This window comes from Mauremys mutica, chromosome 1, assembly GCF_020497125.1.
Source record: "Mauremys mutica isolate MM-2020 ecotype Southern chromosome 1, ASM2049712v1, whole genome shotgun sequence".
Classification (NCBI taxonomy): Eukaryota; Metazoa; Chordata; order Testudines; family Geoemydidae; genus Mauremys; species Mauremys mutica.
In genome coordinates, this window is record NC_059072.1 from 171,261,791 (window position 1) to 171,282,221 (window position 20,431).

The 20,431-nt window shown below is 38.5% G+C and overlaps 1 protein-coding gene across 6 annotated transcripts in view; it reads left to right on the forward strand.

The window, feature by feature from the left end:
• Nucleotides 1–20,431, forward strand: part of NECTIN3 (nectin cell adhesion molecule 3) — a 196,960-nt gene that overhangs the window by 138,921 nt on the left and 37,608 nt on the right. For 3 of the 6 annotated variants that reach the window (XM_045001874.1, XM_045001876.1, XM_045001877.1), the window contains exon 5: nt 963–1,114. In XM_045001874.1, coding sequence (XP_044857809.1) covers nt 963–1,114 — 152 coding nt within the window. Of the gene's footprint in view, nt 1–962; nt 1,115–12,760; nt 14,650–20,431 lie in introns of those variants that run through there. The other 3 variants (XM_045001873.1, XM_045001871.1, XM_045001872.1) reach the window with 2 other exon arrangements.

Sequence of the window (20,431 nt, forward strand, 5' to 3'; positions counted from 1 at the left end):
GGTCCAGGTGAAGGTGATTGGGGCTCTGTGTGGGGAGGATAGGACTTGGGGGGAGGGGACTTAATGGGTGGGGGCTTAGTGGAGTGATCCAGATGCTGGAGGTGTTAGGTTCAGTGGGGTGGGGATCCAGATGCAGCTAGTTGGGGCTTGTTAGGGTGGGGATCCAGGTGCAGGTGGGTTGTTGGGGTGGTCCAGGTACAGGGGGTGTGGGGCTAGTCGGGAGGGTTCTGGGTATAAGGGGGTCTGGATGCACGGGGGTTGGGTGGATAAGACAGCAGCTCCCTGTATAGTGATCCCTCCCTCTGCAACTGAGGCGCGATGGGTACAGGAAGTATGGGGGGCGGTAGAGGGAGAGGAGGGAGTTTGCAGAGCTTGCTACAGCTGGGGGAGAAATCTCGGGGTGGGTCTGACATGACCCCAGATGCCATGCAGGGGAAGAGGAAGTCCTGTCCTCTGTAGGCTAGCTGGGACTAGCAACTGAGCCTGGTGTGGGGTAGGAGCCACCAATTGGGTCTTCCCCAGTCCTGCCCTCTGCCCCACAGTGATTTACCTCTGCCGGCTGCCCTGGGCACCCGAAACATACTGCTGGAGAGGGTCGCATGATCGCTCTTATGGCTTCCCTTTGCTCCCCCCATCAGAAACGCATTTATCTGCGGGGAAACAAAGAAATCTGTGGGGGACATAAATTCTCGCATGCACAGTGGCGCAGAATTCTCCCAGGAGTAAAAGATTCAAAATTCCAACAGACTTGTAATAGAAACAAATAAATTGACTTGACATTATTGTTTCTTTAACTGAAGGGCTTTACTAATATAACAAAATAATTGCATTCCACAGAGCAAGCTATTTGTAAACATAAAATAATTATAGTTGAACTTTTTCAGGTAAAACATTTTGCATTTAAATTTCTTTGTGTAAATTCTGAGACTGCTTAAACTGCCTCCAAATATTGTCTAATTCAGGTTGGATGGGCAATGGCCTGAAGGTTTAATGTCTTCAAATAATACTCTGCATTTCAACAATCCATTGACTTACAATTATACTGGGACTTATGTATGTAAGGTGACCAATTCCCTTGGACAAAGAAGTGATCAAAAGACGATCTACATATTAGGTGAGTTGTTGTTTCTCCTTTCCCTTGCTAAGTATGCTTTGTTAAAATACTGTGTCAAAAATTGGACTAGGTGTCTAGTTGAATGTGGGGTTTTTTATCCATGTTATATAACAGGTTACCCTAAAACTCAGTCTTTGATTAAAGGTAATATAAAACTGGGAAGGACAAATGGAAATAAACATTACCCTACTAGTACTGATACTATCTCAAGGGGCTAATATCATTGTTCTGTCATGCATGCTGTCTGTAAATCGTAGTACTTAAAAGGACCACAGTAGTGTCTGAGACTCCATACCAGCCCTAAGTGATGGTAATAAAGATAATGAAGTAAAACCTACCATCTCCTAAGAGCAAGTGTTTCCCTCCTTCTTTGGTGAAGACAGCATTGTTGACAACATCCACGCTACCTAATTTGAGATGAGTTGACAAATGGAAGAGATTTTAGCTGATAAGGAATTAAATAAAATTGCTGACTTAGGGGGAGAAAAGAAATGTTATAAAACCCAAACTTAAAACCCTTTTCTGAGGGAGAGGGAGTCTGGTTTTATTCCTTTATCCTCAGCTGAGCTGGTCAGAATGCCTCTCACTGCTCATACAGAGCAAGCATAAATCTAATTACAGGCGAGTCTCATCTTACGGGGGGGTTCCGTTCCACGGTTAGCGTGTAAAGCAAAAACCGCGTATAGTCAAAATTACATTGAGTTGAATGGCGGGCGGAATCGCCCGCACTACAGGTACAGTATTAAAATTATTTTTCTCTTTTTTTTTGGTTTTTGTTTTTGCCGACCGCGTAAAGCTGAAATCGCGCATGTTAAATGTGCGCAAGATGTGACAGACCTGTACAGGGGGCAGAAATGGTTAGAGCACATTGCTCCACCTCATCCTTCCCGTCTGTGTGTTGGTCTCTTGTGGCTGGGGTATTGCCCCAGCTATTGGCGGACTTCGTTAGTATTTAAATTAGGAAAGCACTTATTACAGTGCTGGCTATGGTAAAGAATCTCAGTAGCAGACAGAAGTGCCATGTTACCATAGTATATGTTCCTTTGAGTATAGCAGCATATTGAAAGGATACCATGGCTTAATGAAAATCATATGTAGTAGCATCAAAAGTAAAGCTGAGACCTAACATCAGTATATTACCATGATGATGGGGGTAAATTAAATTGAATTACTTAATGTTATCAATAGGTACAAATGTGGTAGCAGTATTCAGAACATTAACTATAAATTCATTATATTCTTTCTACGTTCTTGAGGGCCAATCTTCATGGTAAGGTCTCAGTCCATTCTTAGTTCAGTAGCTACTATGCTGGTGGCTAGTGAAAACTACTGATTCAGCCTGTAGACCACTGAGAGTGAGTAGTAAAGTAAGTGCTTCTTTGGCTATTGGAGCAGAAAAATTATCTTTCTTGGAGGCTGTGAATGGAGAATGAAATTGAGCAAGATGGCACCAAACAATGTACATGTAAAACATTTGAGGTCACACCCTCTGTATACCAATTACATACTTGAGCAGGCTTCACTACTTCATAGCAGCAATGCTGCTATATCTCAGAGCAGGTTCACTATAATCCAGTGGGAATGGGAGGAAAAGGTGAGCAATATTGAACTCAGTACACCTTAATCTGGCTTGGGGAGAATTCAAACAATTCTGTCAAAGATAGAATTTCAATATTTTTAACTAAATTTGTATAAACATTATGCAAAATATTGCAGTTAAAAAAAAACCCTATGAAAATAACATCTGAAGAAGCTCATAAGTATGCATATACGATTCTGTGATATAGAAATAAATTTGTCCTAAGTATCAGTTATCTTCATGAGAATAAATCACCTGTAAATTGTTCTGTTATACTCTGCTTTTTTTGTCTTAGTTGAACTGTTACTAAAAAGCTTTGGAAAAATTGTACAAAACCTATTAAGGTTTTTAAACCTTCCTGTGTATTTAAAATAAAATAAACCATTTAAACAGAGGTGGTTATTTTGTTAAAATAGTAGTTCAGAACTATTTTAGTCCTTGCAGAATTGATGACAAGAATACTTAACATATATGAATGGGAACTGTAATCCTTAAATCTGTTCAGTTGCTTGTTAACTATTGCAGAAGAAATCAGCAGGAACTAGACATACAAGGTATATAAAGGAAAAGATTTTAACTTAATTAAAAGCATTGCTGTTTTAGTTACTGATGCTTTCTGATCACGATTTTGCAGTAACTTTTTATTTTAAGCTTTTCTGTTAACCTACCTTAATGGCATAAAAACCTTGTTTTTAAAAAATTGCTTTACCTATAGCACTTTAAGTTACTGAAGATGAAAACTTTTGAAAAATTGAAATGGTTTTGTACCCAGATGAATCTTTGCATTTTATCAATAAAACTAACAGCTCACTTTTATACTACACATCTCTGAGGCATGAATACAAATTTTTGTCCTGTTAGCAGCATTGCAGGAAAGATGAAACTTGAACTTTTTTAAACAGTACACTAAAACAAAGTTGCTGCAAAATCTTCAACTGCTTGATGATCCCCATTAAGTGTGAATCAGTCTATGATTACAGCATTGAATTTCACAAAACTCAACTATGACAAGATATGTGCAATGATATTTGAAATAAAAGCAGTTCAGCAGTACCTCTTGAACAGTTAAGTTTAGGACAGCTTAAGTCCAGTGTTGCCTTTTGAGCTCACATGTCACCAGTTAACACTGGATGTCATGGGGGCGGGAGGGAAGTGACATGTGAGCCACTCTTGGTCTAGGAAATTAGTTACCTCAGTGGTATAGTAAAAGTTAAAAATAAAAAACAATCTATAATAGACCAGTGTTTCCCAAACTTGGGATGCCGCTTGTGTAGGGAAAGCCCCAGGTGGGCCGGGCTGGTTTGTTTACCTACCCCGTCTGCAGGTTTGGCTGATCACGGCTCCCACTGGCCGCAGTTCGCTGCTCCAGGGCAATGGGAGCTGCAGGAAGCGGCGCAGGCCGAGGGATGTACTGATAGTATCTTGGCCTACATATGGGAGGAGTAGCTAAATCCAGAAGGAACAAATGTATTCAGAAGTGCAACATGAAAACAAATTAATTCCAATGTGAAAGCATAGCTTGATTTCCCATTCTTAAAATAAGACACAGGTTTTCCTTTCAGTCTCTCCACTTAGTGGCTTTTGTAAACATACCACAGCAGGCTCAAGAGCAAATCTTCAATAGGTTTTCTGATGATTTCAAATGTGAGCACGAAACCACTAAAAATATCCATTTAAATTGGGCTGTTGTAAAGAGGGGAAAACATATTGATACCTACTGTTTCATAATTTTTTTTGTAAATTTTAAAGAGGTTTTATTTGCTGTTACAGATTATAATACATAGAACCTGAATGTTTGTTTAAATATAGTTGAGCTTGAAAAACTAGTTACTGTGGTTTTTAATGAATGGATTTCATCTGTTGTTTAGACACATTGAGCATAATGTGGCTGCAATCTTTGTAAAGTGAAATAACCACAAAATTATAAAATTACTTTGCTCCCCTTTTTCTATTTCAAAGGTAATAAGGGTTCTTAGATTTTCAAATGGGATTTTTTCCACTAAAAATCAGAATTAACTATTTATCTTGAACTATTTCAGTGATCTTAACATGCCTGTCCAAAGCTTCCAACTGATTATAAAAAAAAGTATAAAATCTCAACAGTGCATACCAGTCTAGAAGAATGGTCAGAAAAACTTGCTAGCCAGTCATTAATCTGTAGGTAAACAGCCATAATGATGGTGACCTAAGGAAAAGCACACCTTACTTTGCTTGTCCAAAAAAAAAAAAAAAAAGTTATATCTTAAACTGAAATTTGCAAGGTTGTTGAGCTATACAGCGAGTACAAAAGAAATTGTAAATATACATTCTAAGATAAATTGAGAGAGATACAATTGTCAATAGCAGTATTAAGTCCTATTTGTCAACTTCTGTAGACTATTTTTTGAATGAAATTCTTAAACTTAATAAACAAGAACAGTAAAAACAAGATTAAACATAAAGTTCATCTGTTTCTGTGCAGTTTCCTAAAGTAGGAAGATAAAAAGGATTTGGAACTGAGCTTAAAGTTTGAGGATTTTTACCTAATCACATATATAACACTAAAATGCCATAATGTAAGTTTATGTGGTGTGTGGGGTTATCTTTTTTTGTTTTTTGTGGTTAGATACGGGTAAAGAGCTCATAGCAGAAGTGCTGCACAACTTCTCCTTCACACAAATGAGTAATGCCTTTCATCTGGAATTCAGAGGCAGTGCTGGAGGCTCCAGAACTGAAGCCTGCCTTTAAACTCAGGCCACCAGAAATTATGCGACTCTTGCTGGAACTCATTTTGTCCCATCAACCGGGTTTGCATTTTTACTTGTATTTCTCTGAGTTTGTCAACTTCTAGCACAGGTCTCTCCTCAGATTAGAGATGATCAGAGCACTAAGGGTGTAGTTTTCTGGGAATAGCTCAGCAAGCCTGGAACAAAGTCTAAGAGGTGCAGCTTTTCTGGAACATCAGAGGGCAAGCTCTTAATGGCAGGGCGTGGTGCTTTTGAGTTGGACAAGCTGGGTGGGAGTCTTGATTCCTGTCTGAAGCCACAGCTCTGCCACAGCAAGGCTTTCTCAGGAGCACGGAACTCCTCTCAGCCTGCTCATGGAGGTAAGTCATGCAAATTTGAGAGGCTATGGGTTGCAAAAATACACAAGTAAGCATCCCCTTCACAAGGCAGCAACTGTAAAGCTTCGAATATGCAGATAGGAGATCAGGTGCCAGCAAAGGGATTTGAGTAACTTTTCCAGTGCCTTGGGTCATAGTCCAAGCTGCACAGGAAAATTCAGCACAAACTTGGCCAGTGATCAGAGAATAGGATCCTAAGAAACTAGACTTTGTCAGAGAAAGTATATTCCTCAGAGTGTCTAATGCGGAGTTGCTAACTACCATGTACTCCTGGAAAACTACAAGTCTGTTATGGGATTAACTCTTATTAACAGACAATGAATATCAGGAGCAGCTAAGATCCTCTGTGACTGAAGGGCAGCTCACCACTGTAATGGTGCTCTGGGCACCATTGGATGCAGTGGACTTGGCAGCTAGGACCATGGTAACTGCAGTGACATGAGATGGTGGTCCTGGCTTCAGATGGTAGATATCCCTTCTGAGGTCCAAGTGACCATAGAAAAAACTGCCATTTCATCCTCAGCATGATCACAGATGAGGCAGTGCACTATAAAATAAATTGGAGAGCGACAGCCCTTTCTCTAGGGCTTTATGTATATCCCAGGGAGGGAGAGGAATTATTTAAGCTCAGTACCAATGTGGATACAAGAACAAATGGATATAAACTGGCTATCAGGAAGTTTTAGACTTTAAACTAGATGAAGGTTTCTAACCATCAGAGGAGTGAAGTTCTGGAACAGCCTTCCAAGGGGAGTAGTGGGGGGCAAAAGACATATCTGGCTTCAAGACTAAGCTTGATAAATTTATGGAAGGGATGGTATAATGGGATTGCCTAATTTTTGGCAATTAGTTCATCTTTGACTACTAGCGGTAAATATGCCCGATGGGATGTTAAATGGGGTGGGATCTGAGTTACTACAAAGAATTCTTTCCTGGGTGTCTGGCTGGTGAATCTTGCCCATGTGCTCAGGGTTAGCTGATCGCCATATTTGGGGTCGGGACGGAATTTTCCTCCAGGGCAGATTGGCAGAATCCCTGGAGGGTTTTCGCCTTCCTCTGCAGTGTGGGGCACGGGTCACTTGCTGGAAGGTTCTCTGCACCTTGAAGTCTTTAAACCATGATTTGAGGACTTCAATGGCTCAGACACAGATCTGATACAGGAGTGGGTGGGTGAGATTCTATGGCCTGCATTGTGCAGGAGGTCAGACTAGATGATCATATTGGTCCCTTCTGACCTTAAAGTCTGATTCTTCTAAGTGTTCAGGAAATAGTTGTGATGGCATAGTTAAGATCCTGGCTGGACTACCTAGGCATCCATCCCCTTTTCTATTTGGCAATTGCCCCTGTTAATTTAAAGAAATTTAGACTGGGATTACCTCGGACTAGTGGGACCTCAAGATAGTAAATAAGGAGTGTTACAGCTAGTTGAATGTTACTCCGACCCCATCTCTTATCCCCATCTCTCTTCAAGGATCCTTCTTCATGAGATGCTTCTAGAATAAGAAGTAGACTTCTTGTCAGAATTGGGAGTGGTAGAGGAGGTAACTCAGAGGGAAGGGCATCTACTCCAATTAGTAATAGATTCCAAAGTAAAAAGGTGGGTGGACACCTGTCCTAGATCATTGATGTTTAAATGTCTTCATTTGTCATGGCACATTCTGGATCGGCACCCTTGATTCTTCCATCCCCTCACTGGATCCTAAGGATTGGTTTGTGGTGCTGTACCTGCAGGACACTTTATATCCACATCTTAATCCTCCCAGCACAGTTTCTGTGGTTCATAGTAGAGAGGTTTACTATCTGTACAGTGTTCTACCCTTCACTCTATCTTTGGCCCCTCAGGTATTTTACCATGGGCCTGTGTTTAATGGTAGCATACCTAGGGAGTCTGTACCTTGAAGCTGGCTGACAGGTGCTTTTCCACAGTGGGTCAGACACTCAGCTTAAAAGACCTTAGACCTCTTAGCCTCCCTCGGCTTCAAGGTCAATCAAGACAAATCCACAGTGACTGATACAAAGCATTAAACTCCTAGGAAGCTGCGTTACACATGTCATCACCAACTTGGAGTCTATTGCAGTTAAGGAGTCCAAACACTTCCAATTCTTATTGGCAAAGGAACTGTGAGCAGTAGAAGTCTCCTTGGCAACGATGGTTTTGAGAACTCTTACAGTACCGGCACAGCCCGCAACAGAACAATGCTGTTAATAATAAAAAGTCTCTCATGTGGGGCATGCATACCAAGTGCAGAAATTCTAACAGATCCTGGGAAATGGCTGTCCCATCGTTTTGTTCCAGTCTTTAGCAGTACATTTGAAGATGTGGTGGCATAGATAGGCATTCCTAGAGCTCTAAAGATATCTCAAGCTTACACACACTAGTTGTACTGTGACGCGTAAAGGCTCCGGCATTTGATTGAAGTAAGATGTACAGAGTGCTTGTAGGCAAAATGATAAAAATTTGAATTAGTTGGCATGTCAGGTGTCTGGAAATGATTCATCAAGTGACATTGTGAGAAGTGAGTATCTGAGCTTCAGCTGGGGAAGATCTGCAAAGTAGGTTTTGATTACATTGGAGGCATCCTTTGGTAGGAAGATGCAATTGGGATAGTTCCTAGATAATTCCTTAAACTAATAAAGCTTTTGCTTTATATCATGGGTAGGAAGGACTTGTGCTTTTTCCTATTCTATGGTAATAATTTAAAAATTTGCTTTGCTTCTTGTCCACCACCCCATTTCTTTGAATCACTGCTTACCAGCTTTCTGTTTGTTCTGAGGAGAAGCTATGCAGCAGAATGAGAAATGAGCGTTATGATTTTCTTTCTGTTAGCAGCTTGTCTCCTTGTTTAGCCCACCCTGATAGTCTAGCAGGAAATGAAATTTTTTCTTGAGAGACTTAACCTTAATTACCTTAAGGTTACCATCTGATTGCTATTAATTGGTTGCTGGAGTGTTCCTACAGCTCTGGAATAAATCTTCTAGTGGCTTGAGTTGAAGGGTGCAGCTTAATCCTGGAGTCTAAAGCAACAACTTTGGATCATTTCAGAATTCCGCAGGTGAGAGGCATTATCTAATTATTTTAAATGAGGAGTGAAGCTGCTAACAGAAAATTATCAGGGCAGAAATGTCTCATTCTTGAAAGACAAATTAACTATTGAACAGAAACAATAATACTCCATTGTAAGCATTCAGTTGAAGGTGCTTATTTGGGGTTCTAGACTATAAACTAGGGGATGCACAAGTAAGTGGGTTGAGGCAGATAATTAGCTTTATATAAAATTAACTGTATTACTTCATTGGTTAGCATGTGCTGAAGTGGAAATAAAAGTTAAAGAAGCTCTTAGGCCAGCAGTTGTCAACCAGGGGTATGTGTACCCCTGAGGGTACGTAGGGGTCTTTCAGGAGGTACATCAACTCATCTAGATATTTGCCTAGTTTTACAACAGACTACATAAAGCCCACTTAGCAAAGTCAGTACAGACTAAAATTTCATACAATGACTTGTTCATGCTGCTCTGTATACTATACACTGAAATGCAAGTACAATATTTATATTCCAACTGATTTATTTTATAGATATATGGTAAAAATGAAAAAGCAAGCAATTATTCAGTAATAGTGTGCTGTGGCACTTGCAATTTTATGTCTGAGTTTGTAAGCAATTTAGTTTTGAAGTTAGGTGAAACTTGGGGTACGCAAGACAAATCAGACCCTTGAAAGGAGTACAGTAGTCTGGAAAGGTTGAGAGCCACTGTCTCAGGCCAAGTTTGTCAAAATAGAATCATTATTTTGTGTGCCTCAATATTCAGGTGCCCAATATGAAATACTATTTCACTGGGTTGGGTATGAGATACTTTCCTGTAAATGAGATGTCTGAAAAAAAAATAGTGCTTGCTTGCTTCTGGAAGTTTTGGCCTTGAGCTGTTACAGCAGCAACAGTGGAGAAATTCTGGCCCCAACATTTGGTAGTTCGGTGAGGAAGGGGAGGCTGTACCTTTATTTCAGAAAAAGTTAAATTTAAAAGGACATTTAAGACATTGGAGTTCAGTTTTAGAAAATACTAGAGAAGCATTAATAGCTGTTTTGTTAAGCGTATGATATGTCAGGTCTCCAAAATACGTGGCTCCTAGATTAAAGTAGGTACAAAGTACAAGTGTTCTGGATTATATTTTCTAGAGACTTGAACATACATAAATGAAAATTGAGGCAATCTTATTTTAATTGACACTTTGAGAGCTACTTCTTGCAGTCCTTTTAGACATTCTGGTTGTGGAATATAACATAAAGAAAAACTTGTCTACAGTATTACATATTCAAATTAATCTCAGTAGTTCAGGTTTTCAACTAAGAATATTTTATAGACCCCTTAACACTATATAAATCAATAAAGCAAAAAATCTGCAGACGACACTGGTTTTACTTCCAGGCAATTGGAAAATGCTTTCCAGGAAGTAAGCATTGCTTACTTCTGAACACAAATGGAAGAATTTAAGGGATGACATTTCAAAAAAACAATTCTCTCTGGTGAGGAGAACTAAGGAAGGATTATAGCACTGTCATTTATTAAATACTTGAGTTTTCCCTCATTACCTGGTTCTGATGCCATCTGAAGTGTTGTAGCTATGAATCTAACTTCTATTTCTTTAATAGAATAAGCAGTTGTCAGCCTTGATTGGGGGTCTGGAGGGGAGGGGATTTGATTTCAATCTCTTCCCTTAAATCTAAGGATGATGATGATGATCCTAGTAAATTGGGGTTGTTAAAACCTCTATCCTTTTTCTTTATAGGATGAAACAAAGTTTTTTTTTCACTTCAGGTTGAACTTCTGGATCACTAAAATCATCTGAATTCCTTTTGTTCATTACTTTAGTGCATCTTCTCTCCTTTCTTATCTTAAATTCACTTTATATATAGATGTGTTAACAAATCACCATGGACCTGAGTGGGCCTCAGTTTGTTGCTTTCAAAAGATTTTTTACAAAACTAGCAGTAAATACATTGAACAGAACTTGGCAACACACGTAAATTGTTACATGACACAATACATGAAGTGCAGATGGAAAAAAATCAATTGCAGTAAGTATTGTGTGCATTGAAAAGATAAATTATTCAACATAGCATAAGAATTTTATAACCAATTTTACACAATTGTTAGTTTTAGCTATTTTTTTAAATGGAAAAACATTGCTCAATAAGAGCCTGTAAACATTGCATTTGTCAGAGGCACTGAATTTTTTGGATCTTACTTCTAGTTTTGTTTGTTGAGTTACTACCATTTCAGGCTGAGTAGCTTAAATGCTACTTTAACCATTCTCATTAGTTTCACTATTGATGTTTAGTTGCCTCATTAGTAACAAACAGTGTTAAGAATGAGTTAAAGATAGCTTGATACTTGGGTATCTATTGTGTAAGCAGTTTTTTTAATATTCTCTCTAAAATGTAAACTGAAGTCAATCAGTCAAAATTTTTCAGTTTTAACAAAACTTAATTAATCCAAGAGAAGCTTGAAGCTGGTGATAAGGTACTAATTGATACTTGAAAAAGGTAATAAAAGGTAATAATTGGAGATATACCAATCTCCTAGAACTGGAAGGGACCTTGAAAGGTCATTGAGTCCAGCCCCCTGCCTTCACTAGCAGGCCAATTTTTGCCTCAGATCCTAAGAGGCCCCCTCAAGGATTAAACTCACAACCCTGGGTTTAGCAGGCCAATGCTCAAACCACTGAGCTATCCCTCCCCCTACAACACTTAAGAAATCATACTTAATATATTGTTTGTGATTTTGAAATTTAAGAGATCATGAAGTCACTTTATTTTAAACCACTTGCAGATATTGGGCAGTCTTATGACTCCCGATGGTTCTTACATATAGAAGCATATACATCACCAGTTGACTTAGAAAATCAGAAGAAAAAAGAATCTCCTAAAATCTGCTGCTGGGGTTGTACAAGTGATGCTTCAGTGCATACCGTTGAGAGAGCAAGATAAAACTCGAATGTATGCCATTAGGAAGGAGACAGGGAACTTAGAAATTATAAAAAAAAAATTTCTTAAAAACAAGAGTTTAAACCAATTGACGTTCTGGAAATGTACTATTACATACTGCAGAAAACTATTTTTAGTGACTTTGTTCAACTGGTTTCTGTAGAATATTTTTCTAAAACAGTGGTTTAAAATATAAAGTTGCATTGTTACACTGACATCATTCTCTTAAAAGAAAATTCATAAGTAGATAACTGCATAACAATTTAACTTTGAATTCCTTCACCATTCCCCACTTAGGCTGTTGAGGTTCTATTAACACAGCCAACGTTTTGGGGAGAAGAATTAAAATCAATAGCTTACTTTCTGCTAACTTAGCGCACACAGTATGGTTTTTCATTCTTTAAGAGTTTGTTTCAATGCACTGAACAATTTCAAAATTTAATAAGTTTGTTAAAAGTGAAGATACTATTTGTCCTTCGCCAGTATTAATTTTTCAACCAATATTTCTTACCTTTGGCTGAGGAATTGGTTAGTGATTGGTTTTGTTTTGGTTTTTTGTGGTAAATAATATTCTCCATGGATGAGATCAAACTGGTTGGAAATAGTAAACTCTAAAATCTACATAAACTGAAAAGGAACTTCTCCATTCTTTCATGCGAATTAATAGTTACTTTAAAATTTGACAGTGATTGCTTTTGTGCTACAAAAGCAGTTTCCCACTCTGCTTATCCTATAGCCCAAAATGAATACATAGAAGACAATTCAGAATCAGTTGAAAAACTATAATCTGTATTGCAAAGTACTTTATAATTGCTCAAACATCTTAGAAGTTTAAGAATGAAAAACTATTGTCTGTTAGTAGAGAACAACGTAGTTACATATTCATCAACTTGGCTTACTTATAAACCCTCTACTGATTTAGCTTGCATTGACATTCTTTGCCTTTTCTGTGTCTTGTCTACCCTATTCCTCTTTCCATTAGATCCTCCTACTACTACTACACGACCACCCACGGTTCCATGGCATCCTTCAACTGATGGCATCACAGGTTTAGCAACAGAACCAAAACTAATACATTTTCCAACATCAACCTTGCCAGCAATGCAGGAAGACAATTGGGGTATCATCATCGCTAGTGCAGTGGGTGGGGCTCTCTTTCTGATACTTGTAAGTGTTTTGGTTGGAATTATCTGCTATAGGAGAAGACGGACGTTCCGTGGTGACTACTTTGCTAAGAACTACATTCCACCATCAGATATGCAAAAAGAGTCTCAAATAGATGTTCTCCAATCAGATGATGTGGATTCTTACCCTGACAGTATAAAAAAAGAAATAAAACATCCAGTGAACAGTCTAATATCAAAAGATTATTTAGAAGACCCAGACAAACCAGAGTGGAACAATGTAGACAATATTAACAGGTACCAAGAACGATATGAAAGACCAATGGATTATTATGAAGGAGGAACACTGGGAATGAAGTACATGGTTGGCGAATGTTATGATGACAATGAAGAAGACTTTGTGTCACATGTAGATGGCTCAGTAATCTCCCGGAAGGAGTGGTATGTGTAGTAACCACTGATACCTTAACTTGATTCATACAGTTCCATTCATTAGTTGATCATTTTCAGGTTGTTTATATTTTTACTTGAGGAAAAACAAGCTTTTTGAAGTTGATTTTCAAGCTTTTGATATTGTAAAAATCTGGGTTAAATGTATCTGAGCTGCTTTATGATTTTTCAATGCTGTACTACTGTCTTTGAAAAAATATTGGAATTTTGATGCATAATGCTTTATTCGTCTACAGCACATGTAAGAACCAAGTGCTAAATTAAAGTTACCATACAACGTTAGAATTAAAAAGCAACTGTCTTGGCTTTGTGATTTAAAAACTGTTTACCTGAGACTATGATCAAGTATAATCTTTGTTAAGCATATGGGGTTTTTATGTATATTAGACAAAAACAAGTGAATTGGTCTCAAAGCTGAAGTTTATCTAAGGTAAATTCAATTCTTAAGTAATTTTTTACCATGCAAAAACATGGATTTGCTTAAATCTGTTTTTTCAAAGATATATTTTACTTTTCTACACAAAATTGAACACCTCTTCGTTTTAATGAGCCTTCCTGTAATATGATGTGCATAGTTAGTGGTAACTTTTAAAGAAAACATGTTGCATTGAAAAAGTTAGAATTCTCAGTGAAGGAGTTTTAGAGGAATAACAATGAATATATGGAAGGGTTTGTCCTGTAGTTGATTTTTGAGAACCATTTTTTTACGCTACAGTTCATGTCCAAAAAGTACTATTAGTCTATATACAGAATTTGTCAGTTATAGTCCTGTACTTTACATGAGATCAAAAACTGATTCTCGAACTTAAAAAGAGAGAGAACTTTCAACTAGAAATAAGATGATGCCTGGAAAGTTTTCACTGGGGATTGGGAAATACAAGGTTAGGTCTCAATTAGATATAAATTGTAAGTGTATGGGGGAAACGAATGGCGTTAATATAGCTAAGATATACAAGTTTAAGATTCTAGTAGAATACAGCATAACATAGTGTGCAGAACATTAAAAGGTAAAGGGCAAATTTTTACAATTTTTTGTGATTACATCACCACGTTTAACAGTTCAGCATACTTTTTTTTAAAACATATTTATGAAAAGCGTTAACGTAAAAAAAGTGCTATTTAAAATAAAGGAAGTAGGGAAATAAATATTGCTATTTAATGCTGTTAAAAAATAATTTGTACAAGCACACTGTGGAATCCCCAGAACAGCAGTTGTATGTATTACTCAGTTGGGTTTGTTTGTATTGCATTGGTTTGCTTTGTTGCAAATAAACAAGTGGAACTGTTGACTAAAACAGTAAGCAGTCTTGTAGCTAGGAGAAGGAGATGGTTACTAGAAATGAAATTGCATGCTTGGAAGTCAATTTCAAGAGCTGGAACAACCTTGCCTCTTCTTCAGTAGTAGGTTCACTACCTCAGCTTTGCAAATGAATAGAATGGAATCTGAATGAAGTTAATTCAGAATCTAGTTTGACAGCAGTTAAATTGTAAAAATTAGAGGTGATAAACAGTTCTGTGGTGAAATTCATATTTTAAGCTCTCAACTTGACATGCATGAGTTTAAAAACTCTTATCCAGGAAAACTTGCCTTAATGTTGAAGTCCAGAAATGAAAAAACTTGGTGGGGCGCCGGGGGTGGGGATGGGGGGAGAGGGGAGAGTGCCACACAAATAAAATTTTTACAAGCTTGGGCCAGAATTTTAAGGATGCTTAATGGCTACTTGTTTGTTTGAATGTTTACTTTAGTAGTAAAAACACTGCAAAATGACAGAGTATTTAAATAGAGCTTTACAATAAATACGGTATCTGTATTAGGCTTTTGACAGTAGTCTGTGATTCCAAATGACTGCATGCATTCAAAAATGAAGGATAGACTAGTAAATTCATATAAAGATTAAAACGGTTTCCTAAGGCTAGTTAGGTTCATAATTGAGAGTTATGTGTGATGTATATTAAACTAATTGACCAAAGTCTCAACTTAGCACAATAGCAAGGGGGTCATGCTCAGGTGTAAACTCATGCAAATGAATTCTTATAACACACAAGTGTCTACTCCAAAGCCCACTGAAGTAAGTGGATCAGATACTATATATAGAACTTGTCTCTGAGAGATAATTTAACTTAAGAGAACCTTAACTGTAAACTTGATGTCCATGTGAGACAATTTGGGCCTTTGGTAGGTTTTGGTTTTTGTAACAAGTTGAGATTTAGAGATGGGTATTTCCTATACTCTTAGGTGTTCTTCACCATCTTAAATTATTAAACTTTGAGTTAAAATTTTTAAACTGAAGAGGTTGGTGGTAGTTAAGACTCCAAAAAAGTTGCAGTGTTTCTTACTTGATGTATGTTTGCTGTAAATAGAGAATTGATTGTAAGTATGAATAGTTGTTGTGTGAAATAAACTTCTGCTGTTAAATTGAGTTCTTGAATACAGGTAGTGTGCAGAACTGATTGAAAGACATTGAAATAGTGAGCTAAAGCTCCCACCCAAATATTGTACATTAAGTTTTAAAAAAAATTTTTTGGTGACAATCAGCCTTCAACTAGAATTGTTTCAGTGTCACTAGTACTTTGAAAATTATCTCTGAAAATCAGCTCACGTGCCGACTTCGGCACCTGTGCCATAGGTTGCCTACCCCTGCTCTACATATTTAACTGCCTTTCAAAATAGCGTATATAGAGAAACTTAAGTAATTAGCATGGTTGATACTTAAGGACAGTTTGTTAATTAGTCACTTAAAATAATTAAGTTAAGAGAACTTAAGAGAATTTCAGTTAAGAGAACAGTTAACAATGTTTATTAAGTATTTGGACACATTACCTTCTTGAAAGCAAAAGCAGTTCCTTGGATGACTTAACTCATTCTGACAGAAGTTATGACTCAACAAAATTTCTGACCAGTGCAGTGTGATGGAGTTTGTTACTCTGTATTTGCCTCTGAGACTCTTCCTGCTGCCTTCTTTGCTTAACTAACCAGACAGTCTAGGACAGGGGTTCTCAGACTTTTGTACTGATGACCCCTTTCACACAGCAAGCCTCTGAGTGCGACCCCGCCTTATACATTAAAAACACATTTTTATATATCTAACACCATTATAAATGCTGGAGGCAAAGCAGGGTTTGGTGTGGAACCTGACAGCTTGCAAACCCCCATGTAATAACCTCACAACCCCCTGAGGGGTCCCGACTCCCAGTTTGAGAACCCATGGTTTAGGAGGTGTCTCCTGCCATAGACATTCCTCATCAGCACACTGACTACCAAGAATCCCCTGGAGAATAGATCACTTTATTTTTTTTCTAGGAATTTTGTGTCTAGAATGGAGCGAAGCTCTAGGAATAAACTTGCTTAGCACCACAAATGACCCTGTGATTATCACTGTCCCAATAATATGTATTCAGTGGCTCCTTGCCTGCCACTCTATCCACTGATCTGTTGCTTCCCATTTTGTTGTGTGAGCGATTGGGAATAACACCAGGGAATTCAGTGTGGTAATAGTAACAATTAAAGCAACACTTGATCTCTTCACCCGGGTCAACATGACTCCATGGCAAGCCACTCCACATATCTGACACATGCTTGTGGAGGCTCTTAAGAAAAGCAGGATCAGATAGCGAACCAATAGTGCCAAAATATCATAAGAACATAAGAACGGCCGTACCAGGTCAGACCAAAGGTCCATCTAGCCCAGTATCTGTCTACCGACAGTGGCCAATGCCAGGTGCCCCAGAGGGAGTGAACCTAACGGGCAATGATCAAGTGATCTCTCTCCTGCCATCCATCTCCATCCTTTGACGAACAGATGCTAGGGACACCATTCTTACCCATCCTAGCTAATAGCCATTTATGGACTTAGCCACCATGAATTTATCCAGTCCCCTTTTAAACATTGTTATAGTCCTAGCCTTCACAACCTCCTCAGGTAAGGAGTTCCACAAGTTGACTGTGCGCTGCGTGAAGAAGAACTTCCTTTTATTTGTTTTAAACCTGCTGCCTATTAATTTCATTTGGTGACCCCTAGTTCTTGTATTATGGGAATAAGTAAATAACTTTTCCTTATCCACTTTCTCGACATCACTCATGATTTTATATACCTCTATCATATCCCCCCTTAGTCTCCTCTTTCCCAAGCTGAAGAGTCCTAGCCTCTTTAATCTTTCCTCGTATGGGACCCTCTCTAAACCCCTAATCATTTTAGTTGCCCTTTTCTGAACCTTTTCTAGTGCTAGAATATCTTTTTTGAGGTGAGACCACATCTGTACACAGTATTCGAGATGTGAGCGTACCATGGATTTATATAAGGGCAATAATATATTCAGTCTTATTTTCTAACCCCTTTTTAATGATTCCTAACATCCTGTTTGCTTTTTTGACCGCCTCTGCACACTGCGTGGACATCTTCAGAGAACTGTCCACGATGACTCCAAGATCTTTTTCCTGACTCATTGTAGCTAAATTTGCCCCCATCATATTGTATGTATAGTCGGGGTTATTTTTTCCAATGTGCATTACTTTACATTTATCCACATTAAATTTCATTTGCCATTTTGTTGCCCAGTCACTTAGTTTTGTGAGATCTTTTTGAAGTTCTTCACAATCTGTTTTGGTCTTAACTATCGTGAGTAGTTTAGTATCATCTGCAAACTTTGCCACCTCACTGTTTACCCCTTTCTCCAGATCATTTATGAATAAATTGAATAGGATTGGTCCTAGGACTGACCCTTGGGGAACACCACTAGTTACCCCTCTCCATTCTGAGAATTTACCATTAATTCCTACCCTTTGTTCCCTGTCCTTTAACCTGTTCTCAATCCATGAAAGGACCTTCCCTTTTATCCCATGACAGCTTAATTTATGTAAGAGCCTTTGGTGAGGGACCTTGTCAAAGGCTTTCTGGAAATCTAAGTACACTATGTCCACCGGATCCCCCTTGTCCACATGTTTGTTTGACCCCTTCAAAGAACTCTAATAGATTAGTAAGACACGATTTCCCTTTACAGAAACCATATTGACTATTGCTCAACAGTTTGTTTTTCTATGTGTCTGACAATTTTATTCTTAACTATTGTTTCAACTAGTTTGCCCGGTACCGACGTTAGACTTACTGGTCTGTAATTGCCGGGATCACCCCTAGAGCCCTTTTTAAATATTGGCGTTACATTAGCTAACTTCCAGTCATTGGGTACCGAAGTGGATTTAAAGGACAGGTTACAAACCTTAGTTAATAGTTCCGCAACTTCACATTTGAGTTCTTTCAGAACTCTTGGGTGAATGCCATCTGGTCCCGGTGATTTGTTAATGTTGAGTTTATCAATTAATTCCAAAACCTCCTCTAGTGACACTTCAATCTGTGACAGTTCCTCAGATTTGTCACCTACAAAAGCCAGCTCAGGTTTGGGAATCTCCCTAACATCCTCAGCCGTGAATACTGAAGCAAAGAATCCATTTAGTTTCTCCGCAATGACTTTATCGTCTTTAAGCGCTCCTTTTGTATTTTGGTCGTCACTCTGTATATCCCCTCACTCTGTAAAATGAAACAAAGCCTGCAAATATACAAAGGCTGAAAAATACTCCCTCAGTGAAGTCATATTCACATTGTTCAAATGGTTACTTTTACTGCAAGGGATTAAAAAGCAGCATCCTGTTTTTTTTTCCTTCCACCTGCAGCCTTTCAGTCCCAGTGGCTATGATCTTTACTAGACAACTTAAAGTAGTGAGGGGAAAAAACAAATTCCTCTGTGAAAGGCCAACTCCAGGAGAAGGTCAAATCCCAGTCCAAGGAATGTACAGTACAATGTATTAGTATGTTAGGTGTCTTTGGAAATCTTTCCATCAAATAGCTTTCTTCCCAAAAAGATAATAGTTGAAGACTTATTGCTTGTGAAGTTGACCAATTGCACTGTACTAATATCCTGGATACCCTCTGGCATGGGTTCAGTCATGTCAATTTGATAGGGTTCATCTACAATAATTAGGTGTTTTTGTTTTTTTAATCTGGTCATTGACAGCAAAAATAGCTAGGAGACAAAACTAAAAACCATTAATGGCTATTCTGTTACCCTTTCTTCACCAAGAGTACCTTATTCTGGCCGGTTGTGTGGGTGTCAAATATCAACCCTTGAATTTCAAGTAGTGAAGCTTATTGATCAGAGCTCTGGAGTTTTTAAAGTGAAGTGCCTGAAGGTGGAATTGTAGCAGAACTTGGGTCCTTAAGCTTTCCAGAGAAAGTACTCTTCATGTGGGGCTGGCTAAAATACTTGTCTTGATGACTGTTGCTCTATAGTTTCCTATGCAAAGAATTCTATCAAGTCTGATTAGCACTTCAGCAGTAGCATCTTACTTTCTCTTGTTGAAGTCCTTGGTTCCATCCTAGTGCTTGTCAGTCCCATTAGAATTTGCATCTCACTGTTGCCTGATTCTACAGCACATTTAAAAATAGAATCTTAGCCTTGGAATGTTGCTTTGGAGTTTGCAGAGACAGTCCACTCATCTGGGTAATGAAGACTGAACCGTTAGACCGGTACCTTACCATGGTCGTTCAGGTTGGGGGAGTAACTGTTAAAGCTAATTAGAGTCTTGAAGATTAGGATAAACCTTGAGGTAAAAATAATGACCCTTTTGTGGTATGAAAGAGTACTTATTCCTGTCAGTCATTGAGCTACCCGTAGACTTTACAGGTGGAGAACCTGAGGGGGGGACAGAATTGAGATGAAAAGTAGATATCGACTGAATAGCGAAGAGGTGAGGAAAATGAGGATGAAACAAAAGATTAACAGAGTGTCTTAGTTTGGGGTTCATGAGTTACAGACTAGAAGCAGTAGACGCAGATGGTACACTCCCAAGCAAGCATGGGAAGTTGTACACAGGTAATATACGAGATGTGAAGGCAGGTCTTGCGTAGCAATAGAACTTGAAGCTAAACAGGAGGTCTGGGAAACTGGAATGAAAGCTTGCATATCATAGTCTGCCCAAGGCTGTAAAAAGCCAGTGGGATAGTGGATGGCCAAAAGCTGAAAGGCCAGATTGTCACAGTTTCAGGTATTTGACAGTTGAAGTTCAAAAGAATGCATGGTATCCACAG